At 35.8% G+C, this 26,386-nt stretch overlaps 2 protein-coding genes across 6 annotated transcripts; one reads left to right on the plus strand and one right to left on the minus strand.

The window, feature by feature from the left end:
• Positions 1–367: 367 nt before the first annotated feature.
• Positions 368–4,505, minus strand: LOC124923655 (synaptotagmin-2-like). 2 transcript variants are annotated; one of them, XM_047463618.1, is made up of 13 exons: positions 4,416–4,505; positions 4,160–4,321; positions 3,976–4,074; positions 3,824–3,874; positions 3,627–3,750; positions 3,390–3,508; positions 3,193–3,294; positions 2,683–2,757; positions 2,020–2,096; positions 1,668–1,914; positions 1,117–1,464; positions 878–1,009; positions 368–692 (listed from the first exon to the last, which is right to left on the minus strand). In XM_047463618.1, the coding sequence occupies exons 2-13, from the start codon at positions 4,268–4,270 to the stop codon at positions 561–563; spliced, it is 1,617 nt and encodes a 538-aa protein (XP_047319574.1). In that variant the 5' UTR covers positions 4,271–4,321; positions 4,416–4,505; the 3' UTR covers positions 368–560. The 2 variants fall into 2 exon arrangements, with proteins under 2 accessions (XP_047319574.1, XP_047319573.1); XM_047463617.1 differs by having other exon boundaries at positions 4,412–4,477.
• Positions 4,506–10,538: 6,033 nt separating this feature from the next.
• LOC124923656 (flavin-containing monooxygenase FMO GS-OX-like 4) lies at positions 10,539–13,865 on the plus strand. Of its 4 annotated transcripts, none has more exons than XR_007098256.1 (7): positions 10,539–11,140; positions 11,380–11,450; positions 11,530–11,682; positions 11,881–11,963; positions 12,348–12,729; positions 12,861–13,146; positions 13,811–13,865. XR_007098256.1 is itself a non-coding variant. In XM_047463621.1 (7 exons), exons 1-7 carry the CDS (start codon positions 10,591–10,593, stop codon positions 13,056–13,058), a joined length of 1,365 nt encoding a protein of 454 aa, XP_047319577.1. In that variant the 5' UTR covers positions 10,539–10,590; the 3' UTR covers positions 13,059–13,390. The 4 variants fall into 4 exon arrangements, 2 of the variants coding, with proteins under 2 accessions (XP_047319577.1, XP_047319576.1); XR_007098255.1 differs by lacking the exon at positions 13,811–13,865 and adding an exon at positions 13,236–13,390; XM_047463621.1 differs by lacking the exon at positions 13,811–13,865 and having other exon boundaries at positions 12,348–12,483; positions 12,556–12,729; positions 12,861–13,390.
• The last annotated feature ends 12,521 nt before the right edge of the window (positions 13,866–26,386 follow it).

Below are 26,386 nucleotides of genomic sequence, written 5' to 3' on the forward strand. Positions count from 1 at the left end.
TCTACCTTTCATTTTAATTATATATATAGTACATTTCATTTTAATTATATATATATTTATATATATATATATATATATATATATATTTAATGAGTTTGGATAAATGATTATATATATATATATATATATAGTTAATAAGTTTATAGATCAAAATGCACATTAAAATCAGTTTTTTTAACCCCTAAAATGAGCTTCGCCCAAGGTGGCGAAATATGAAATAGCCAATCAATCGATAGTTTGCTTGGAGTAGTGGGAAAGGGGCTCTGATCAGGGTTTGTTTGGTAATGATTTCTAGATAATCACAACTTGTTGAATGAGCTGAGTATCGCTCAATCTGAAGAGAATGAATCAAACAAACAAACAAAAATAGAAGAAACATAATACCACCATCCAAGGACACAATCTACAAGATAACGGATCACTTTGTTGAGTGCACACAACAAAAGGCATCTTCATCATCATGTTAATCAAAAGAAAGGACTCTTATACAACAATAATAGTATATAACTTATTTCACCTTGATAAACTTTTTCTTTCACTGGTACAGGTATGAAGTGTTATTAGGATGAAGTTCTCCACTGCAACTCAATCTGAATTCGGCCATTCTTTGAATCTATGAGATGATACTTCTCATTGATACGTTTATTGCTTACAACATCTGCCAGATTGATATCAACATATCCTAGAGTTTCCTGATGCACGTCATAAAACAGAAGAATATATCATGAATTCTAAATTCACCTCCAACAACTTGCAATGAAGATGGAAGAAGATGTTTTCCCAAAAAAAGAAGATGGAAGAAGATGACCACAATATGCAATCCCACCATCAACTCACACAAACCATTTTATCCAACTAAAAATCTAGGGTTCCAAACCTTGGGGTGTAGTAGTCCAATCCTTGATGAAGTACTAACAACTTCCACATGTATCCTATCATTAATGGGAGCCTCATCAAGTACAAAGTGAAATTCCTCTTCCCATCTTGGATCTCTATTTTTCTTTACATACTGCATAAATATATATATATATATCATATATATTTATTTGCCTGAAAAGTTGCTACAATGATATTCTGTAGAATACTCTTCGACCTGATTGCAATAAAAAAAATTACCTTAGTTTTCTTCTCCTCTCCTCTGAAAATGATTCGTGCGTATGGATTCGTATGATACTTTCCTTCAACATCTAGTGCCTCGTGAACTTTGATCACAAGCATGCCTCCATTAGCCGGAGTACCATCAGGTGCTTTGACTACTTCAGAAGAACCTTCATCTTTTGCCATATCCTCCTCTTTGAAAGCTTTGTAAGTGAGCTCCACCTCAAGCTGGCCCCTAGACTTGTCATTTTGGGCATCTTCAGTATTCATATTTTTCAACAGGTCAAGAGTTAAAACTGTCTTTTCCTCAGGCTTAAGTTCTCTCAATGGGACTACATTCATACCCATCTTGTCATGTTTTCCAACCTGTAACGAGGAATGACAGCTTGAGACATCCATGCACGGAGAGCAAATAGTGAAATTATTTGTGCTTGTTTGAGGCAGGTTTATTTGTTATTGTTGGATGAAAAGGTGGATTTTTTTTAAATGTAAATTAAAGGCTAATTGGTAAATGAATTGATTGATGAATGATGATGGGATAAGGGCTTCATCAAGCATTTAACATCTACCTGCTCCCAATCGTAAACAAGAATTTCCAAAGCTTGGGTATTGGGATTCTTTACAACCATATTAAATTCCTCATTCCATTCCGGGTTCAGATTCCGATGCTTCACAGTAGTTTTCTTTGATGGTAGCTTACTCTCTGTCAGCTTTAACTTACAATAAGGGTCTGAACCACCAAGCAAATCTTTCTTTCTTAGCTTCATGGCTTTCAAAACCTTCACATGGAGAATCCCCACTGGTCTTTGCATGGCTCTGTGAAATCGAAGTAACCATTCAAAGGAAACTCAAAAATCTGGTATGGCTACACAAGAAGGGAAGAGATGTAGAATATATTTTACAAAGTTAGAAAGAACTCACTGATTTGGATCCAAAATTGGTACTTCTAGTGTCCTAGGCCACAGATACATGCTTGAGACCTGGTCTTTGATAAGTTCCTGCACAAATGTGTGTACAGATAAACCAATTTGGAATAATCTAATTAATCCTTATCATAATCAATTAATCCTTATCATAATCTACTAATACTATTCAAATTTGGACCACATGTCAGCTTCGAATTGGCCTGTTCACATTAGAAATATCTTTTTTATGACCCTCCAACTTTAATCCAGGAACTTTCAATGAGAATCTAACCTGGCCTGCTGGTGGTACACCCTAAATCCAAGCCTCTTGTCATCTCAACTACCCTCGGTGTGTGCCCCATGGCTCAAAACTACATTATGCCTTTTCAATATTCTCGTTAAGTAACGATTCTAGTTTTGCATTGCTTCTAAGAAATTATTAGCTGGAATTAACTGGGGCTCATTAATGTTAATTCAGGTAAGTTATCTTTTTAGTATCAAATATTTTAAGATGTTGGCATTAGAAGCACCAATCTCAAAGTAAAAAGGCCAAAGGTATATCTAACATATAAGTGAACCATATATTTCTGCAGCACACCATCTATAAATTCATGAAAATCTAGATCAAACCAATTCCTCTTTTCCAAATGATATCGCTAACGACTAACATCTGTTCTACCTGAACAAATCTGTAGAGTCCAGGTATTGCCATGAGATCAGCTCCAAACAGCTTCAGTCCAAAGTCCACATGTGGCTGCATCAACACAAATTTGACATATGAAACTTAATTAGGGCCTTGTTCGTTTGGGGTTATTCAAATAACTATAGCCCAAAACTATCATACCACTCCTCTCTTCCATCACATCATTCAATTCATTACCCAAAATACTAAAATACCCTCTATTTTAAATTATTATTTTTTATTTCATCATTATATATTAAAACCCTTTATTTTTCATTTCCTCAAAATCATCACTCATCATTATTTTTCAAATAAGCAGGTTATTTTTGGATAACCCCAATCCTAACAACCCCTGGGTAAATATCTTTGATTATATAAAATCAACGAAATATACCATACTAGTAGAGGAGTTTTCAGATAACAAAAAAGACAGGGAAGCTAAAAAGACTCAGGAAAGGGTAAATGAATGAATCGGTCAATTTCTCACAGAAAAGAATTGAGTCGAACCTTTTCCATGAGTGACATATAGATTTTAGAAAAACAAGGAAAGTTTGGAACTAATGGCTTCAGGGTTATACGTGGCACCGTAAAAATTTGCAAATCCACCACCTGGGAATAAGAAGAGAATAGCACGTTTTTAATAAGACATAATTGCATATTAGTATGTGCATTTAGAGCATTAACAACAAAATTCCTTACAACACCTGAATTGTAGCTTTGAGGCCAAATGCTTTGACACCAAGCTTGACATTAGGATTTCCAGCCCATTTCATGGATGGTTCCATTATAAGCTCATGTTCATCAGTAACATAGACCTTCATACCTGAAAATAATGATGATATCTATGGAGTCAAGCCCAACAAAAGAAATGAGATGAATGATTGATATAAACATAGGCTCAATTATGCAAAATCAATGAAAAGAGAGAGGTTCCATTTAACCTTGAAATGTTGGAGGTAGGGAACCCAGAGTAAATGTTTCGAACTCCACAGAATTGATCTTATACTTTGGAATTTCTTCCGCAATAATTGGCTTAGCAATACTAATTGCAGTCTTACATATTGCCTATGAGAAACAAAAAGAATCTAAAGATGTGAAATGAAGGTTAGGTGCCACAATCAAAATTTAGTTCAAGTACCTTGTCCAAATACGGCCACATGTATTCAAGGAACTTGTTTAGCCAGTCAATCTTTGTAAGAACAATGACAGCAAGTAGTAATAAGAGTCAGTAATTAAATTCACTGAAATTCAAATAAAAGCAATTATTGATTGGTACAATGAAATCCATACACGATCATAGTCTGGATTTTTCACCCAAAATGGTATCTCTGGAAGAAGGTCCTGCAATGTTTTGGAATCCTGCTCAACCAAAGGCCGGATAACTGGATCCTGAGCACGAACAACAGAAATCATGATTTCCTTTATTTTTTTCAGATTCAAAATGAGATGTAAGAGACAGGGATATAGGGCAGACCTCGACGTCGGTAGGCTGGAAGTAGATGAAGAAATAGTATCCGATCATAAGTCCGGCAGAGACGCCAACACCGAACCCAGTAAAACCCATTAAGGTGCTAACGAAAGGCATCACTGAGCTGACGAAATCTACTGGGATCTGCTTATAGCTCCAATTCGAGACCTGGCAGGTAGAAATATATATAAGTAATGGAAAGTTGTCAAAGTAATCAAATGGATTGCAGCAAGTTAGAGGGTCGGGAATGAATCACACTTGCTTGATTCTTTGCCAAAGTGATGAAGAAAACTCTGCAAGACGATAACTTTGATGCTTCCGAAGATTAAACAAATTTTGAATTGAGTGATATTGTATTCAAATTTTATTTTTTATTTTTTTCTAACAACAAAAATAATAATCTTACAATAAAATAAACTGCCACTTGGCAACATCACGGTCTATGAACGTATGAAGAAAAATCACACGCATTGACAAGCTGTGAATGACTTATCTTTCACCGCTTGACCTCTTACAGCTCGTTTGTTTGAGTAAATGTTTTTTTTTTTTTTTAAATAATAAGAGTAGCGAAAACAAGACCACGAATCTAACATAACCAACCATTTGAATTCTTTTAATTTTATATTTTGTTTCTATTTTCCTCACATTCTTTCACTCTTCTCTTCGGGTCCCTCTTCGACGTCTCTTCAATTCCCTCTTAGTCTACAGCGAATCATCTACACAGAATCTGCCTTATTTATTCGGCGAAACCTCTAAATCTTATTCAGCATCTTCTTCTTCCTTCTTCGTGAGTTAGCAATTTCGGCGGCGTCTTCCTTAACTTAAAAGTTTGAAATGGCAAGTCTATTCTGCCTACTTTTTGTTTTCGTTTTTTCGTTTCTAAACCTATGTTTCTTCGTCTTTGTTTCAGGAGAAGCTTATTCCTGCATCCACCAAATCATGAAGATGAAATTCTAATATATTGTATGCTTGTTTGATATTTTGATCCCGATATAGTTTATGCTTGCTTGATATTTTGATCCTGATATAAGACCCTGAGTTGGACCAATCGGTCCGGACTAAAATGCCTTAGTCGAGGTGTTAAGGATTCTCTGTCTTTGGCTAAGATTTATCGTTCGGAGTATAAAAATCATTGGTCCGAGGTTAGCCTTGGGTTAAGTTCATCTGTCTTAGGTTTTAGGAATTCTCGACCGGGGTCGGAATTTCTCAGTCCTAGGTTATACCTTTTGGTCGGACCTCTCGGTCCCGGTGAAAGTCATCGGTCCTATGTTTGGAGGTTCTCAGTCCTAAGTATGACTTCTCGGTTCTAGGTGGAAGTCATCGATCCTAGGTTTAAAGGTTCTTAGTCCTTAGTCCTAGGTCTGACTTCTTGGTCCTGTGTGGAAGTCATCACTCCTAGGTTCTGAGGTTCTCGGTCCTAGGTGGAAGTCATCGGTCCTAGGTTTAGAGGTTCTCGGTCCTATGTATAACCTCACGGTCGGACCTCTCGATCCTAGGTGAAAGGCATCGGTCCTAGGTTCGGAGGTTCTCGGTCATAGGTCTGACCTATCGATCAGATGTAAAAATCCTCAACGGACCTCTCGGTCCTAGCTGAAGAACATCGGTTGTATTTCTCGTTCATCGATGAAGAACATCGGTCGGACCTAGGTTAAGTTTTTCGGTCGGACCTCTCGATCATAGGCTAACAAGCCTCGGTCCTCAAGAACATCAAAATTGCAGGTTTTGCAATTTTGATGGGGGCTTGGATTTTTCGATCCAAGGACTTGGGTAGCTTCAAAAACCTCTAAAGAATATTTAGATCATCATCCCAAGGTATCAATCGACATTGACGATGATCAATTTGTTCATAACAGTTTGTAGCCAAAAATCGGGTTTTTAGTTTTAAAGGTTTTTTAGGTGAAATGAGCTAGCCAATAGCTTCCTTATACCTCATATGCTTAATTGGTACTAAAACAAGAACACTGGTTGTTCATTTGGACCAATTAAAGACTCAAAAACTCCAATTATTTTGAATATTTTGATTTTGATCAAACATGATCGAGATGGATCAAACATGATCCAAATAAGTACCTAACATCATTATAATCATGTTGGGAAGCTTTATGAGATGTGATCCATGAGAATTAACCCCAAAACAACATACATTTTTTTAATTTTTTAATTCAAATTTGGATTTTTCTGTTTATGGTTGATTGATTGATTCTAACCTAAACAGATAGCTTAAAAATGATCTTAAGATTAATTTTCAATCCTAAAATTCAACAATCAGACATCATACAAACTTGAAAACTAAAATATAAAAATTTCAAATTCAAACTAGAGGAAAATGAATTAATGGATGATTGGAAGTTTATCAAGGATTGAAGAACACTCCTTAGACCTTAAGGATACTTTTGGGATGCTTGGATCCAATCTTTAGAGCCTTATACATAATTTTTGAAAATCTAGAACCTTTGAGCTTTCATGGAGGATTTTCGAAATTCATTGATTCTAGGTTTGAGATGTTGTCTCTTGGTTTCAGATTTGTTTAGACTTTAGAGAGGCTATTTATATTCTCCCGAAGTCGGTTGAATGACTCAAGTGGATTGAATTAACCAAAAGACATTAATAGTGTTTTTAGTGTTCTTCATCCCACTTGCTGGAATAGGTAGTAATGCCTCAAAAATCCATTTACTCTCACATATATATCCAAATTAAGACACTTTAAAAATTAAGCATCATTATATATATAGATTAGTTAGTTAAAAAGTTCAACTTATATTTTTAAAATGTCCCGCGTTCATTAAATTTGGTGTTAAATTTAAAATATAAAGTGTTATTAGCCTAGTTGGTTAAAGGGTTGTACTTGTTTTGTTAGGTTGCAAGTTTGAACCATACATATAGCATTTTTAATTTTATTTTTAACAGTTTTAAGTTTATGAGCGGGTCAACCCACAATCCGACCCAAATATCCATTTACTCTCACATAAATATCCAAATTAATCACAGTTCTCAACCCGGTAATCCGGACACTTTAAAAATTAAGCATCATTATATATATATATATATTAGTTAGTTAAAAAGTTGAACTCATATTTTTAAAATATCACGCGTTTATCAAATTTGGTGTTGAAATATCCAAATTAATCACAGTTCTCGACCCGGCAATCCAAACACTTTACAAATTAAGCATCATTATATATATATATATATAGATTAGTTAGTTAAAAAGTTGAACTCATTTTTTTAAATGTCCCGCGTTACTCAAATTTGGTGTTGAATTTAAAATGTAAAGTGTTATTAGCCTAGTTGGTTAAAGGATTATACTTGTTTTGTTAGGTTGCAAGTTTGAACCATACTTATAACATTTTTAACTTTATTTTTAACCGTTTTAAGTTTATGGGCGGGTCAACCCACAATCCGACCAAGTATCCATTTACTCTCACATATATATCCAAATTAACCACAGCTCTCGACTCGGCAATCCGAACACTTTAAAAATTAAGCATCATTATATATATAGATTAGTTAGTTAAAAAGTTCAACTTATATTTTTAAAATGTCTCGCGTTCATCAAATTTGGTGTTGAATTTAAAATATAAAGTGTTATTAGTCTAGTTGGTTAAATGGTTGTACTTGTTTTGTTAGGTTGCAAGTTCGAATCATATCTATAGTATTTTTAATTTTATTTTTAACCGTTTTAAGTTTATAAGCGGGTCAACCCTCAATCCGACCCAAGTGTCCATTTACTCTCACATATATATTCAAATTAACCATAGTTCTCGACCCGGCAATCCGGACACTTTTAAAATTAAGCATCATTATATATATAGATAAGTATCCTTCAATTATTTTTAATTTTTTAAGCTAAGAGTTAATTCATTGAGAGTGAAAATAGAATAACGAGAGATAGATAAGAGAAAACATGCTATATTCTATCCACCCACTCTAATCATTATAATTAACTTGAAAATAATGTAAACAACCAAATATAGTACTTTCAAGGAAAAATGTTTAATTTCTAATTTTAATCATCCACTCTAATATTTTTTTTTTGCTAAAGAATGAAATGGAATTTTGAAAAGGAATAACATAATTTTGATTAACTTGAAAAAATAAAATAATTTATATTTTATTTATTTTTAAAAAAATTAATAAAGTGATTTTAAGTAATTTCCTCGGTCTCGGTCTCTCCCTTTCCACTTTTTTATTTTACTGGTCTGTTTTCAACAACCATATTTTAAATTTTCATTATTATGTTCTAATTTTTGTAGAGATAATATGTGATGCATGAGTTGATTGAAAATAAAAAAATATTTATTTCATTGACACGTCATATTTTACCGGGAAATTTGACGAAATGACCCTAAAGATTGAGATATTTGCATCCGTGGTCACCCGCTAATTTATATTGCTTTGATGACCAATTTATTTTTTTTGGACGAAAATACCCTTATCGTGTAACGCAAAAGAATTTCGCGTTTCGCGAATTGGAAAAGTTTTTATATAAATACTCAATTTTTTTCACTTTTTCATTTCCTTTCTCTCTTTTCTCTCTCTACTCGTTGTTCTCTCTTAGAGGCGGGGGCAGTTGGAGCGGCGGAACAAATCATACAGATCGATACCGTTATAATATCATGTGTTCATCATACAGATCAATATGTTCTTGTTTCCATCATCTTCATTTCAAAATCCTAAATTGATTTATATTCTTTTTTTCATCATCTTCATTTCAAAACCCTAAAACGATTTATTTTATTATTATTTCCATTATCTTCATTTCAAACCCTAAATCGATTTATGTTTTTATTTGCATTATCTTAATGTGAAACCCTAAAATCAATTTATGTTTTTATTATTCATATTGGTTCATATTTTGTTCATTTTTTTTTTCATATTGGTTTCATATTTGATGAGACTTCACGTTTCGCGAAGGGCTTTACGTTTCGCGAAGGGCTTCACATTTCGCGAAGGACTTCATGTTTCGCGAAGGGTCTTCACGTTTCGCGATAGGCCTTCACGTGAAGCGTTTCATTTGATGCTCATATAAATTCATATAAGCATTTATGCCTCATAAATTTTCCCCTGATACATTACTAATTCAAATTAGTTGTCTACTCGAATTAATATTGGATCATTCCTTTGAAAATATTTCAATGGTTTATTGCCTCATAAAATCTTATTTGTATATGCCTCCACCATCCAAATGTTTCTCAGTTTATCTTGCAAGGGAAATAACTTCACCAGTTCATGTGAAGGTATTACAAGAACGAGGTGAAAGTACATCTCGTCATGGACGAGCTACATTTTTAGTGTTACTATTTCAAGTATTCTATGAATTGGAAAGCAAAAGCTACTCATCAATGTTAGATTTGGATGTCCAATCTTAAAAGTGATTGACTATATACTTCAACTCTTGGGGGAGGATAAGATGAAATGCCATATATTTTCGCTAAGTTATCATGTATGACCCAAGGACCACTTCGATATGTAGATTCTCTAATGAATGACTTGAGAATATCTCTGGTAAAAGGCAGCTTTCTTCTTATTAAAACTTCTTCATTAACAATGTCATTAACAATGTCATTAACAATGTCATTAACAACTGTCTTTTTATCTTTATCCAGCCATTTTACTTCATATTCAACTTTTCCATCTACATCAAGAACTTTCAATATTTTGCACGGATATACCCGGTTGTTCGTCTTTCCCAACAACTCGATGCCTTCTAATAAAGACAATATTATAGCAAATTTTGAGGAAAGAATCATAAAGGGGGGAAGAATATCAATAATCCATGAATATCTCTTTGGTGAACCTAACTTGATACACAAACTCCTAGGGCTTTAGATCATTGGGCGTTTCAACCAAAGGAAACAGTTTCACTTAAAAGGCCGGGAAGGCCCTTCGCGAAACGGGAAGGCGTTTCGAATTTTCCCTAAAGTGGAACCGAATCAGAGCATTATTAACTGCAAATATCATCATCGACAAGATGAACAATAAGATAAATAATAAGAAAATCTCATGGTTTAGGGTTTGAAGATTAATATAATGAATATAAGAACATAAATCGATTCAATCACTTGATATTAGAACGGATTTTCGTCATAAGAGAGAGAAGAGAGAGAAGAGAGAGAAAAGAGAGAAAGAAAAATGACTAAATGAAAAAAATTTAAATATTTATATAAAAAAATCAGTCGTAAAGTCCAAGTTAGACGATTTTTATTAAGAAATGATCACGGATATAAATAAGTTATTCTTTTCATCAAATTTCACTATTTTACCAACAAAATCCAAATATATCATTACTTCGAGTAAATATTAATACAAGATATTTTTATTTTTTTTATTTTTTATTTTCTGGCTAGAAATAATACAAGAATTAGAAAGAGCTCTACATCGAGAAATCAGAAAACTACAAATCAAAATCCAATTCCTACCCCCTTCCATTGGATTCGATGAATATCGAACTACCACCGATACCCTCCTTGTTCTCCCGAAACGTCGCCGTGATTGGCGCCGGCGCTGCCGGACTGGTCGCCGCCCGCGAGCTTCGGCTAGAGGGGCATAAAGTCGTCATCTTCGAGAGGGAAATTCGGGTTGGTGGCACCTGGGTATATAATCCGGCAACTGAATCCGACCCTATTGGAGTTGACCCCTCTCGTGCCGTCGTCAGCAGCAGCCTTTACAAGTCGCTACGAACAAATCTTCCTCGAGAAGTGATGGGTTATCGAGCTTACCCTTTTGTTGCTAGCAATAAACCATCACGGGATTCGAGGAGATACCCCGGTCACCGAGAAGTGCTCGATTACTTGACGGATTTCGCCACCGAATTCGGAATCAGTGATCTGGTTCGGTTCGGCACCGAGGTGTCGTACGTTGGGCAAGTTGAAGATGGGAAGTGGAATGTGAAATCGAGGACGGGTAGAGAGAATATGGATGAGATATATGATGCTGTGGTTATCTGCAATGGCCATTACACAGAGCCCCGATCAGCTGATATTACAGGTAATTATTTTCCATGATCGAACTAAAATGTAAAATTAATGTTTTCGACTTCTTTCTTAATAGAAATTTGAACAATCAACAGAGAAAAGAATTGTTGGGTAATCTATTTATTTATTGTAAGAGGTTTAACTTGTAGACTATTAGTATCTGTTCCTACAATTTATGGATTTGTACTTGTTAATGGGCATGAAGATGAAAAATCAAAGAGTTGAGATTGACATTATTTTGCTGCTTTTTAGGCATCGAGGCATGGCCAGGAAAGCAGATTCACAGCCACAATTACCGTGTTCCTGAACCGTATAGAGGTCAAGTATGTTTAATCTGATTCTATAATAATTTGGATCCAAGAAAGGAAGAAAGTTCACTTGTTTGTTTCTTACTTAAACCAGGTTGTAGTTCTAATTGGCAGTGCTGCAAGTGCTGTGGATATCTCTAGAGATATTGCAGGAGTTGCTAAAGAAGTCCACATTGCTTGTCGATCTCTTGGCAATGAGAATCCAGGAAAGATTGCTGCTCACGATAACATGTGGCTTCATCCTATGGTAATGATTCATTTTATGGGACAATGAAAACATTTCTACTTCTGTTTCCGTGATTCTGTAGACTCATTTAGCTCAATGGTAAAGCGCAAGAACTCATGTTCATTATTCAGTTACTGTTTCTGCCTGATATATAGAAAAAAAAATAGCTCAATGCTAGAAAGAAAAATACAGCCCATATGAACGCCGCAATTTCTGCAGATTAAAAGCGTACATGAAGATGGTTTTGTGGTATTTGAAGATGGGACTAGAGTTCTTGCCGACATTATTCTGCATTGTACGGGGTGAGTTTCCACCTCCTGTTTATTCTTTGTTTAACTGGAAATCCACAATCCAACAACTAAGCATGAAAAAATAGGTTTGTATGTCAATTGCATGGACCTTTTTCAAAACAGGATAAATGAAGTCTACTCTAGGTAAGCAGATTGGGGTTTGAAGAAATCACGCGATATCATGGGAGTCTTTGTCTAAAAGTCAATTAAAGTTAAAAAAGCACTAGAAGTTGCCAAAGTCATGAGGCCAGATCGAGTTGAATTGTGATATTGTTGCAATCAGTTGGACCTCTAACAAGATGAGACACATATTTATAAGAGCCGATAAGAAACTTGGTTTTGTTAAAAAAAGGTCCATGCAATTGAAATTGGTATATTTTCCTTGTATTCATTCAGGTACAAGTTCCATTTTCCCTTCCTTCATACTAATGGGAAGGTGACAGTAGATGATAACCGTGTCGGACCACTATATAAGCATGTTTTTCCGCCAAGTTTGGCCCCATGGCTCTCTTACGTCGGCTTGCCATGGAAGGTGGCACCATTTCTCTACATTTGCCATGATCTTTTTGATGATATAACTTCTAATTTAATTGTGTGCTTCCAGGTTGTGCCTTTACCTCAGTTTGAGTTACAGAGCAAGTGGATATCTGGTGTTTTGTCTGGTCGAATTCTACTTCCTGCAAATGAGGAGATGATGGCTGACATTGAAGCTTTTTATAGAGGGATGGAAGAGTCTGGCATTCCAAAGCGATACACACATAACATGGCTAATTCTCAGGTTATGCATTTTTGTCGGAATTAGTTAGAATCTAACATGCATTCATTGCCTTGATGCGTAATAAATAAAATGGGCCAATTATGGTAAAGTTATATTCCTCTTTAAATGTTGAAAATTTTGGGTGCTTGTAGTTTGAATATAATGATTGGGTGGCCAAGCAATGTGGATGCCCACCATCTGAGGAATGGAGAAAACAGATGTATGCTTTGGCTAGCAAAAACAAGAATAACCGTCCAGAGTCATATCGCAATGAATGGGATGATGATCACTTGATTCCACTCGCACACGAGGACTTCATCATGTATGGGGTATTTGCTCATAATTCTTAGAGCTGTTTCTTGATAGCTGTGACTCGGCTGTTCGAGATTGGAGGCAAATGATTTCAAAATGGAATGGAAGACAGCCAGATTGTTGGAGGTAGTAATGATATCACTTATCTATTTCAACTTATAGCCCAACTTGTTCCACATTCTTAGGAACTAATGCATTCCTTTGTTTCTATCTAGGCTTACATGGTTATAACTTTGATTTTGTAAAGGACATAAAGAAATTTGTGAGTAGAAAATCCTTGCTCTTTGTGTTTGTTATATGTAGACGAACGAGATACTATAGAGAATACATAATAATAGGGAATTCAAAGTTCTATATTTATCTTGTTTATAAAGTTTAACTGACATCTGTCACACCAGAACTCTGTATAAATTCTTCAGATTTATACTGGATATGGATGTGAGATGCTCATCTGTTGACACTTATAAATGCATCATCTTAATTGTACAATGTCATATAGGACATCCTTATATATGTTTGATTTTAGGTTCAGTAGTCATTTTGTTCACTGGTATGTACTGGTATGTACGTGCACTAAAGAGACACATTAAATGACATGAAACATTGACAAGTGTATAGGATTATGATATTTACCACTCAATCAGTTTGCAGTCTCAGTATCAACTATGGTTAGAGGAAATAAATGTGCTATAACTTCAAACTTATGTTCAAAGGATAAATCTAAAGGATGAGACATCTTGGGTTTCCTATTTAACCATTTCTCAAATGGAGGTACCTCAACTATTTTCAGGAGGACATCATTGAATAAGTAGATCAATTTCATAAGTTCATGACCGACGGACCCAGGAATTAACATTGAGGTGGGCGTAAATTTTGTCAAAAGTGTACGTTATATTATAATATTTATATAAGTTGTGTTATACCCGATTTTAAAAACATAAAATTTATTTATAATAATATATATATTAATATTAGTTAAATCTAGTTTAATACGGAAATTTGACGAAATGACCCTAATAATTGTTCTATTTGCATCCGTGGTCACTCGATAATTTTAATTGATCTGGTGACCACTTTATTTTTTTTGAACGAAAATACCATTTTCGTGTAACGCGAAGGGACTTCGCGAAGTGATTTTTTTTTTATATAAATATTCAATTTTTTTTCATTTCCTTAATTTCCTTTCTCTCTCTATTTTTTGTTCTCTCTTTGACGATGGCGGCGGAACACATTATACAGATCGATCAAATCCCCCGTTTTAATATCATGTGTTCATCATACAGATTTATGTTCTTATATCTTTATTTCAAACTCTAAATCGATTTATGTTCTTTTATCTTAATTTCAAAACCCTAAATATGTTAATGTTCTTATTTCCTTTATCTTCATTTCAAACCCTAAATCGATTTAACCTGTTTTTATTGTTCATATTGGTTCATATTTTGTTAATCTTATTGTTCATATTGGTTTTTCAATTAACTTGTTCTTATTGTTCATCTGGGTTCATATTGATTGTTCATCTATTCGATGATGATATTTGCAAATGATACTCTGAATCAGTTCCGTTTTAGGGAAGATTCGTGTGATCTCACGAAATGGCACGGTGGTCACGCAAAGCGGCACGGTCGTCATGCAAAGGTCCATTGCGTTACGCGAAGCGACACGGTCGGCAAGCAAAGCGACACGGTCGACAAGCAAAGCGGCACTGTCGGCACCAAACGGCACGGTCGTCATGCGAAGGCCAATCACGTTATGCGAAACGACACGCAAAGCGGCACGGTCGTCATGCGAAGGCCCATCGCGTTACGCGAAGCGGCATGGTCGTCACACGAAGCGGCACGATCGTCACGCGCGGCACCGAGTTGTACTTAGATTTGTGTAAAACATCAAATTTGATTCATATTGTTTTTCAGCTGAATGAAGAATGATTTTCTTTGTTTTGTTTGATTAAAGAATCTGTCATTTCCTCATATTCAGTTCCATTTGTCTTTCTTACATTATCAGTTAAGTTCCTAACTATGGTTGAGACATTTGCTAGAGTTTACTTAGTATTTAAAAACCTTAATTTGGATAGGTTTAGGGTTATGCTGAATATTATGAACAAACATTATATCCTCAACTCTATCCATCTTTTCTCTACTATGTTTTCGTCTTAGTCTATAGGTGTAAATCTCATTTTTGAATTAAGAATGTATAACTTACAGTAATTAAAGTTATTTGGAAACATCACGACCTTATAAATTGCTCAAAAAACAATGGTCACAAAGAACAAAATTTAAGATAATCCAACGATAATTATCCACTAAAACCAGTGAAAAAGATACAACAGAAACAAGTGTATTATTAATCATCTTAAACAGTTGCCTTTCTAGACAATCTTAGAATATCAAAAGATGCAAAGAACATTGAACAACGAAACTTCCAATAAAATCTAAGTCAGAAGGTGAAACAAAATCCGAGTTAGATGGGCCTTTGCGTAATGCAATGGACTTTCGCATGATGACCGTGCCGCTTCGCATAACGCGATGTTCCTTCGCGTGACGACTACGCCGCTTCGCGTGCCGACCGTGGCGCTTCGCGTGCCGACTTCGCGACTTCGCGTGCCGACCGAGCCGCTTCACGTAACGCGATGGGCCTTCGTATGACGACCGTGCTGCTTCGCATGACCACCGTGCCGTTTCGCGAGATCACACGAATCTTCCCTGAAACGGAACCGATTCAGAGCATAATCTGCAAATAGCATCATCGAAGAGATGAACAACCAATATGAACTAGATGAACAATAAGAACAAGCTAATGGAAAAACCAATATGAACAAGCTAATGGAAAAACCAATATGAACAATAAGATGAACAAAATATGAACCAATATGAACAATAAGAACATGTTAAATTGATTTAGGGTTTGAAATGAAGATAATTGAAATAAGAGCATGAACATATTTAGGGTTTTGAAATGAAGATAAAAGAACATAAATCTATTTAGGGTTAGGGTTTGAAATGAAGATATAAGAACATAAATCTGTATATCTCAAAAAATAATTATTTATTTTATATACCGCGCAATAAACTCGTTTATGGAATTTATACAACAATAGGCTCGAAATTTATTAATATATATATATATATAAATTATAAAATTGGGTTGTGAATAATAATGTCTACACACATGGAAACAAAATTGCTCCACTTCTAAAAAATGATTCAAAATGGAAGATGACATGAAACTCGAGTTTGAGAAAAATAAAAGTCAATGTAGTCATAAGGTTAAGACATTGATATCGATAATACATGTTCACTTAGACTATTTTTATATTGTCCAAAGTCAAGAACACGAGTGTATTGATTTTGTTAGATATATATATTCCACTTACAAAAGAGAAATAAAGTTTACCTCATGATTGAGATATTGAAATCATCACTTATTGTTAACTTATACTCTCGTTCTGATTGCTAAAAGCAAGAGCGTAAGTGTATTGATTCTATTATATATATGAGGTTGCCACATAAAATAATAATAATACTCAAAGTGGATGAGATATTGAAATCACCACTTGATATCATGGAGACTCGCGTCTTGATTATCCAAGAACAATGCGAGTGTACCGGTATTACCATATAGTACCCCTAGTATAATAAGAGCTCTCTAACCAAGAATAATGAAGAGTATCTCCAATTAAACAAAGTACAAGTGAAGCGGAATAAAATTCTGAAATGTGGCGCAAAGTAAAAACTTGATTTAAGACATTAAAAATAAGGTTTCAGCAGAAAAAATTCTTTTACAAAAAAAAATTTCAAAATAGTCGCGAGAACACGAATTCGAGTGTTTTATTGATGCCCTTTGCATCGAAATGAAATTATATAGAAAATCAGCACGGACATGTTTCTAAAACTCCATTGTTATTTCCAAACTTTGTTGAAGAGGAGCAATCTATAAACATCTATTTTTGACACCCTAAATTTATAAATTTAATATTATGAGCCAAATAATTATTTAATAAACATATTCTTATATTGGCTCATTGCATTAGATTACAATAAATAATTAATTTGGAGACGATATTGTATCAAACAGACTCCAAAATAATTAAATTTTGGACAATTAAATAAATTAATATCATGTTTTAATATATCTATTTGATAAATAAATAAATAAGAAACAAAGAAAATAAAACAAAATAACCAAACAAATCATCATCTTTGTTTAATTAATTTGTAGTTCATATTTATTTTGTAGGTAAAGTGAAGAAGAAAATGAGAAAAATGGAGATAATTATCAAACAAGCACCAGTCTCTTTCGTATCTACTTTATAAAGGTTATGTAAGGAGGTGATTACTTTCGACGGTTCGTATGCTTGCCTCACAAGAATCTAGATGCAAATGAGGGAGGATCGAAAGGAAGAAAGCTTTATTATAGAGGGATCTTGAGAATATATTTGTTGGGTCAAATTATTTTGACTAAGTGTCAAAGTAGTTTGACTATTGGAATTTTGATGATGAATGTATATAAAACTCAATCTATGCCGTCTAATCGTTTTTGATGATGAATATATATCCCCACATTCTCTAGAGAAAACTATATCGTGTGGAAGAAGAGAGTTCGTGCTCATCTCTCTTCTCTTCATGACGATATGTGGAGTGTCATCACAGATGGTCCTATCAAGATCGATAAGGAGAAATCTGAATGGACCAGTGAAGACAAGAGGAAGAACAACCTCAACAACATGGCCCTAGATGTTCTGTATAGATCTCTCGATGATAGCATGTTCAACTACATCATCGAGTGTGATACTGCTAAAGAGGTCTGGGACAGACTCACCCAACTGTGTGAGAGCAATGAGAAAACCAAGGAAAACAAGATCATGGTTGCCACTCAACAGTTTGACAGTTTCAAGATGTGTCCCGGTGAAACAATGAACGAGTTCAACACCAGATTCAACCAGATTGTCTCCTCCTAATTTATCCTTGGCAAGACCTATATCAACAGGGAGCTTGCTATTAAGGTCGTGCGTGCTCTTCCGAGGGAATGGGACATAAAGACGATGGGTATGAGGGAATCCAAAGACCCCAACAAGATCTCGCTCTTCGACCTGTTCACTGATCTCAAGGCCTACGATTTCGAGCTGAACTATAGGATTGAAGAAGATCAATCCACATCTATTATCATTGCCAAAGCGTTGGTGACTGCTCTTCCTCTAACTCAAGCTCTTCAAATTCCAATGATAATAAGAAATCCAAATCCAAAGCTAATGTTAAATGTTATAACTGTGGAATTGCATGTCATTACCAATCGGAATGACGGAAGCCTAAGCGTGAAGATAAGAAGGATGAAGAAAAAGAGCTGAAGGCTCTTATGGCAGGAGACGGTAAGAACAAAAGAAACCACCGTGATTCTTACTTCTCATCCAGTGATAGTGATGAAGAAGAAGTGGCTTGCTTCATGGCAAGAGAAGATGACAAAGAGACTCAAGAAACTGAAGTATTTGACTTTTCTTCTAAAAAGTTTTCAAGGGAACAACTGGTAGCTGCACTAGATGACATGGTCATAAAGTACAGAAAGCTAGCAGAATCCCTAAATGAAACAAAATCGCCACCTAAAGTATCTCAACCGATCTTATCTCAAACTGAAGATTCAAATGTCTTTGAAAAGAAAGTAGTAGATATCTCATCCGAGAATGACATGTTCAAAGAACATATTCAAACTCTTTCTGTTGAAAATAAGAGGCTAAACTATGTTGTCAGTGCATGGACAAGGTCTGGAGAAGTTGTCAAATATTAGATCAACATGTTCAAACCTGCTGGATCTAGATCTGGTTAGGATTTGATGGCAATGACCCAAACCGGTCTTGCAAAAGGTCAAACTCATTAAATGACAAGCTTAAGCCAATAAGCTTTGTTAAAGGGAGTTTAACTGATATTGAATTTGTTCCCATTCATGAGGAAGTAGTTTTTAAAAATGAAATAACTTATGTTCCGCGGACTGTCAGCTGGCTGAAAAATAAGTTGTAAACAACCAACAGGCCTGGCAACCTAAAACCTGACTCAAAGTCAAGGAGTTTTAAAAGAAAGTCTTTTTCAAAAGCTAAGGGATCAGTGGCTAGCAGGAAGGCATCTGCTAAGTCAAAATCATACGCATTAATCACAACACAAACTGGGAAATCCATTAGAATATCTCAGATATGGATTCTAAGGGACTAATTGATCGAGGAACCAATTAAATATGGGTACCAAAGTTTGTAAATAGTTTCTTGTGTAGGTGATGCAGGAGGGCTGCAGGAAGGAAGCATGGAGAATACTCTTTTGAGTATACATATTAGAAGATCAACAATGACCTCTACCATTCCAAAAGACTAAATGTTTTTTATGTGTTAAAATTATTTTTGATCCTAAGGACCTCAAAACATTTGTTTATTCACTTTGTGCATGCACAAAATGAGAGGGAGAAATGTTTTTGAAAATAAAGATACACTAAGACGAAAGGCCTTAATTGGTCTATTAGACGAGGTCGTCTAAAAGAAAAAGCGTGTACTTAGACGTATTTTTGCTCACACTCTATGCATCTAAGTCTATGTATCTTGGTTTATAACCTGCGCGGTTAGACATACACGTATAATAGACGTTAGACGTTTTTACGACAAGAGCAAGTGGATGCTCACGTCTAACCAAACACACGTCTAATACGTGTTGTTCATGCGTAATTAGACGTACACGTGTAATAGATGTTAGACGTATATAAGACACGTGATTAGACGCTTGCGTCTAATAAATCCATGCGTCTAATAGACGTTTAGATTTCATAGATGGGTGCAGTAAGAAAAACATCTAACTACGTGTGTATTAGACCGATCAAGGACAACTGTCCCACGTGAGGAGATATCTATTTTTCCCGCTCAAACATAAAAACAATCATCTCCGAATAACATGAAGACACGTGTGTTTCAAAGTTAAGAGAGATTGACTAATATACCTTCAATATAATGATGACTCTTTGGAAAGGACGTCTAATATTAATTGATGGCCCATACCCCTAGGAAAAACGACAATTATCTTATATGACTCTTGGTAGTCTATATAAGGATAGTATTGCATGAGATTAAAAACTTTTTCTCACTCAAGCTTTCTAAGAATCCTAGATTTCTTTGATCTTCTCTCTCAAAAACCTTTGCTCTTTGTGTGACTGTTCGTATTCTTCTAAAAAATGGGAAACATGAGAATCACGCTTGGTCATTGTACTCTGCAGGTTGATTTTCCTTCCGTTTACACATTCGATCAGTAAGATGTGGTCGAAATGTTCAGATCCCTTGAATATTTCGGTCTGGGAAAGTGTTGGGTCAAATTATTTTGACTAAGTGTTGAAATAGTTTGACTATTGGAATTTTGATGATGAATGGATAATCTATGCGTCTAACTGTTTTTGATGCAAGTGTATCGAAATCAGATTACATTAGACTTGGTCCTAATGAGGTTCATTAGACCGATTTGGCTTTAGATGCACAGAGTTAGACGTGCAGTCTAACTGGTTGAGTTAGACGTGCAGTCTAACTAGCAGAGTTAGACGTGCAGTCTAACTGGTTGAGTTAGACGTGCAGTCTAACTAGCGGAGTTAGACATGCAGTCTAATTGGTTGAGTTAGACGAGCAGTCTAACTAGCGGAGTTAAATGTGTAGTCTAAATGGCTGAGTTAGACGTGCAGTCTAACTAGTTGAGTTAGACGTACAGTCTAACTAGCGGAGTTAGACGTGCAGTCTAACTGATTAAGTTAGACGTGCAGTCTAACACACGTAATTAGACGTGGAGTCTAATGGAAAGAAAAAGTTAGACGTGCAGTCTAACTCCTTCAGACTAGTCTGAAGTAGAACCGTAATTAGACGTTGAGTTTAATGAAATGTGAAAGTTAGACGTGCAATCTAACTAATGAAAGTTAGACGTGCAATCTAATTGGTGAAAGTTAGACGTGTAGTCTAACTCATTCAGATTAGTCTGAAGTGATTGTAATTAGATGTGAAGTCTAATCCCATTAGACCAGGTGGTCTAATAGATTCTGTTATTAGATGGGGACGTCTGATTTCATTAGACGAGGTCGTCTAATTGAAATACGTCTAATGCCATGCTTAAGAAGTTGCTTGAAGCTAGCACCCGCCTACCCACGTGCTCCTGCTCCACTTTCTAGTGAAGATCAGTATGACAGCCAGCTGCAACCAATCAACTAATGCCACGTAAGCAAATATCCTTCACATTACTTGTTTTGCAGGTACATCTCTGAAGAATATTCGGTGCACTACCTGTTGTGTACGGCCACGATCCTTGTATTCAGATTCTGATGTGTACTATGGAGGCATTCCAATGGAATCTCGCCATGTGTCATTATGAAGATTCGACCGTTGGTACCCGTTCCCTATTTAAAGAATCTAAAGGACAACGGACAATCTCTCGATCTCTCGCTCGCATTTTAAGAAGAATCTATGGAATTACTGAGAAATCAAGCTCTTGAATATTCAAACTGTTAGCTGCTTTCTTGATTTACTGTGTGTTAATCAAGAGAGAGTTAAGATCAAAGCACTGTTTTAGCCGAGTGATATTCATCATATTGTAAGTTGAACAGAGTCTGTTCTGTTAAATAGTGAGCTATTCGTGCAAACTGTATTTGATTCAAAGCATATTATAGTGAATCCTTCCGGTGGTTGGAAGAAGGGGTGAAGTAGGAGAGTTTGCTCCGAACATTCATAAACAAACTGTTGTGTTGTTCCTTTCTGTCATCTTCTCATTCTTGATCATAAGTTTCAAACCTAAGTAAACATTTCCGCACTTGATTCTGTTTCAAGTGTTTACAAGGGTTTGCACAAAATAGAAAGTGAATTAAATCCCTAACAAGATTTCTTTCAAACCATTTTTCCCAAGCCTTCATCAATCGCTAGACCCCCGTCTCTATTGATTAAGCCGATCCTATCAATTGGTATCAGAGCTCTGTTTCTATTCTCAAGCTTTTAAAACCTGGATCATGTCTATCATCAATGAGATCCCAATTCTATCAAGAGACAACTGTGAATATTGGATGATGAGAATGCAAGCTCACTTGGCTGCTCTTGATTGTGATATGTGGAGCGTCATTACTAATGGCCCCATAAAGATTTCGAAGCCAAGAAATGAATGGACTACTGAAGACAAGATGACCAACAACCTGGATAATGTAGCCAGGAATATTCTGTATCAATCGATCAACATGAACGTATTCTATGAAATCAAGTCTTGTTCCTCTGCTAAAGAAATTATGGATAAGCTAACTCAGATCTTTGGTAGAAAAGTTCAAGCAAAGAAGGTTCAGAACGTTTTCATGTGTGTTGAAAACAAATCCAAATGGGCTGATAGCGATTCAGAGGAGTCTCCTGTTGAAAGAGAGACTGAAGCTGTTACATGTTTGATGGCAGACGACCAATCCAAGGTAAATGCTGTCTTTACTCCAGAATTTACAAACGAAGAGTTAACTAATGCACTCAATGAAATGGCCTTTGAGTACAAAAAGTTATTAGATTCATTTTATGAGATGAAAGTGAAATATGAGTCCAACACTTCTACCCCTCATAAAGCTTCTGAAACAAATGTTTTTGAAAATAAAGAAGTAGAGATTTTATCAGAAAATGAAATGCTCAAAGAACAAATTCAAACCTTTTCTGCTGAAAACAAAAGACTAAACTATGTAGTTAGTGCTTGGACAAGGTCTGGAGATGCTGTCAAACATCAGATCAGTATGTTAAAACCTGCTGGATCTAGATCCGGTGTAGGATTTAATAGCAATGACCCTAACCTGTCATGCAAAAAGTCAAACTCAGTAAATGACAAGCTTAAGCCAATAAGTTTTGTTAAAGGGAGTGTGACTGATAGTGAATCTGATCCTATTCACGAAGAAGTAGCTTTTAAGAATGAAATTATTTATGTTCCGCTGACTGTTAGCTGACTGAAAAATAAGTTAGAAGCATCTAGCAAATCTGGCAATCTAAAACCTGACTCAAAGTCAAGGAGTTTTAATAGAAAGTCGTCTTCAAAAGTTAAAGGGATCAATGGCTAGCAGGAAGGCGTCTACTATGTCAAAATCATACGCACTTATCACAACACAAAATGTGAAATCCATCAGAATAACTCAAATATGGATTCCTAAGGGACTGATTGACCGATGACCCAATTAAAAGTGGGTACCAAAAGATTGCAAATATTCCTTTATGTAGGTACAAATAAACAATGGGCTGGAGGAATCTGTATGGTATCTTGATAGCGGCTGTTCCAGGCATATGACTGGAAACAGACGGCTTCTTACTGATATAGCAAATTGCTCTGGACCTAAGATTACCTTTGGTGACAACAAGAAGGGTAAGACCATGGGTAAGGGTAAGATTATCCATGGTAACCTAACCATTAATGACGTGTTACTTGTAGACAATCTATGCTATAACTTGATTAGTATCAGTCAGTTATGTGATAATAGTTTGTCAGTTGATTTTTAAACTCATGCATGTCTAGTTAAGGACCAAAATGGAAATACTTTGTTAACTGGTAGTAGAGTAGGAAACTCATACAAAATGAATTGGCAAAAAGAATCTTCTAATCCTATGTGCATGATTGCCAAGAATGACCAAAAATGGTTATGGCATAAAAGATTGAACCATTTGAATTTCAAATCCATTAACAACATTTGTTCAAACAACTTACTTATTGGATTACCTAAATTGCAGTTTGCTAAGGACAAGGTATGTCCTGCTTGCCAGTTAGGCAAACAGGGCAGATCATCGTTCAAAAGTAAAGGGAAATCTCAATCCAGCCGTTGCCTAGAACTGTTATATATGGATTTATTTGGTCCAATTCCGGTAAAGTGTCTAGGAGGAATGAGATTTGCCCTAATTGTTATTGATGATTTTTCTCGATTTACATGGGTTGCATTTTTGCCATCAAAGGATAAAAATGCTGAAAACCTAATTAGAATATTTAAAAGAATTCAGAATCAGAAATCTTTGAATATTGCATGCATTAGAAGTGACTAGGGAACTGAGTTCACTAACAGATACCTAACATCTTACCTCGAGGAGACCGGAATTAGGCACGAGTTGTCTAGTGCTAGAACTCCATAGCAAAACGGCATTGCTGAGAGAAGAGTGAGGACTTTGAAGGAAGCAGCGAGATCCATGCTAGCTGAATCAGACGTGCCTTAAAGGTTCTGGGCAGAAGCCATAAGCACTGCTTGCTATACATAAAATCGGTCAATAATCAATAAACATTTTGATAAAACTCCCTATGAACTGTATTATGGGAGAATTCCTACAGTTTCTTATTTTAAGATATTCGGGTGTAAATGTTTTATTCATAACAATGGAAAGGTTTATCTGACCACTTTTGATGCTAAAGCAGATGAGGGATTCAAGTTGGGATAGTCTTTAGTAAGCAAGGCTTACAGAGTATACAACAAAAGAGCACAAACCGTTGAGGAATCCCTCCATGTAGTTTTTGATGAGCATGTTGAGAGCAAATCCATTGACCCCATCGATCTTGCTGACAGACTAAAAGCGACAAGTCTTGAGTCTGTGAGTGAAGAAGAAGCTCTAGATAAAAGGATTGCGTTGTCTGATCCAGTGGCTGATCCGATTGAGGTTCAACCAGACGTACAAACTCCTGTTCAACAAGATGTTGAGAGTTTAGACGTCGCGGAGTCACCCGTTCAGATGACCAATCCCCTTGGATCCAACTTCAGATGGAATAGAAATCATCCACCAGAATTGATCATCGGAAATCCCTTCTCTCCTCGAAGGACAAGACGTCAATTGATGGATGAAATGGCCAACTCTGCATTTATTTCTCAGATTGAACCCAAGAAAATTGGTGAAGCCGTAGTTGATCCAGATTGGATCAATGCCATGCAGGAGGAGTTAAATTAATTTGTGAGAAATAAATGTGGCATCTAACTCCTAGACTAACTGATAAGTTAGTCATATGAACAAGATGGGTCTTTAGAAACAAGCTTAGTGAAGATGGTCTGGTCATTAGAAACAAAGCTCGTTTAGTTGCTCAAGGATACAGACATGAGGAAGGTATCGACTTTGATGAGTCTTTTCCACCAGTAGCAAGACTTGAGGCAATTAGAATCTTCCTAGCATATGCATCATTTAAGAACTTTAAGGTCTTTCAAATGGATGTGAAAAATGCATTTTTAAATGGCAAATTGAGTGAAGAATTGTATGTTGAGCAACCCCTGGATTTGTAGATCATGTGTTACCTAATCATGTTTATAAGCTTAATAAAGCATTGTATGGTCTGAAACAAGCTCCTAGAGCTTGGTATGACACTTTAACTGAATTTTTGTTTGATCATGATTTTGTTATTGGAACTGTGGATAAAACGTGTTTAGATTCACTAAAGATTCTCACATTCTACTTGTTCAAATATATGTTGATGATATTATTTTTGGTTCAACTAACCCCAAATTGTGTGAGAAATTTTCTAAGCTGATGCATGACAGATTTGAAATGAGCATGATGGGAGAATTAACGTTCTTCCTTGGGCTTCAAGTCCGTTAGTTGAAAAAATGGACCCTCATCAATGAGGCCAAATATGCCAAAGAACTGCTAAAGAAGTTTGGAATGGAGAACTGCTCTACCGCAGCCACTCCAATGAGCTCCTCTAGTAAATTGGATAATGATGAAGGAGGCCAAAGTGTTGCTGTAACAACATATAGGGGACTTATCGGATCCTTGCTATATGTGACTACTAGTAGGCCAGACATTTAGTTTGCCATTGGAGTTTGTGGAAGATTTCAGGCTAATCCTAAACTTTCTCACTTTACTACTGCTAAACATATTATTAAATATTTAAAGGGAACTCAAAATGTGGGACTGTGGTATCCGAAGGATTCCAGTTTAAATTTGACCAGTTTCTTAGATGCAGATTATGCAGGGTGCAAAATTGACAGAAAAAGCACGAGTGGAACTTGCCAGTTCCTTGGAGATCGTCTCATCTCATGGTTCAGGAAGAAGCAAACGTTAGTTGCCACGTCTATAGAAGAAGCAGAGTACCTCGCAGTTGGCAGTTGTTGCTCTCAGCTTTTGTGGATTCAACAACAACTCAGGGATTATGGGATCGAGGCTGAAGAATCTCCAATTTTCTACGACAACACCAGTGCTATCGCAATCACCTATAATCCAGTTCTCCATTCTCGGACAAAGCATATCGAAATCAGGCATCATTTTATCCGAGAACACGTCAATCAGAAGCAGATTCATCTTAAATATGTTCCTACAGATCAACAAACGACAGATATCTTCACGAAGCTCTACCCGAAGCTAAGTTTTCTCATTTTAGAAACATTTTAGGTCTTGTTGATCTTGATT

The sequence above is a fragment of the Impatiens glandulifera genome, chromosome 2, assembly GCF_907164915.1.
Source record: "Impatiens glandulifera chromosome 2, dImpGla2.1, whole genome shotgun sequence".
In the NCBI taxonomy this organism is placed as follows: Eukaryota; Viridiplantae; Streptophyta; class Magnoliopsida; order Ericales; family Balsaminaceae; genus Impatiens; species Impatiens glandulifera.

Bases quoted from the DNA above. Each gene is read 5' to 3' on its own strand.
- LOC124923655 (XM_047463618.1), bottom strand. From the start codon at position 4,270: ATGCCTTTCGTTAGCACCTTAATGGGTTTTACTGGGTTCGGTGTTGGC. The intron at 3,875-3,975 runs GTATGGATTTCA...GTTCTTACAAAG, and splicing joins AAAATCCAGACTATGATCGT to ATTGACTGGCTAAACAAGTT. The intron at 3,509-3,626 runs GTTAAATGGAAC...CATTATTTTCAG, and splicing joins CCTACCTCCAACATTTCAAG to GTATGAAGGTCTATGTTACT.
- LOC124923656 (XM_047463620.1), top strand. From the start codon at position 10,591: ATGAATATCGAACTACCACCGATACCCTCCTTGTTCTCCCGAAACGTC. The intron at 11,964-12,347 runs GTGAGTTTCCAC...GTATTCATTCAG, and splicing joins ATTATTCTGCATTGTACGGG to GTACAAGTTCCATTTTCCCT. The intron at 12,730-12,860 runs GTTATGCATTTT...GGGTGCTTGTAG, and splicing joins ATAACATGGCTAATTCTCAG to TTTGAATATAATGATTGGGT.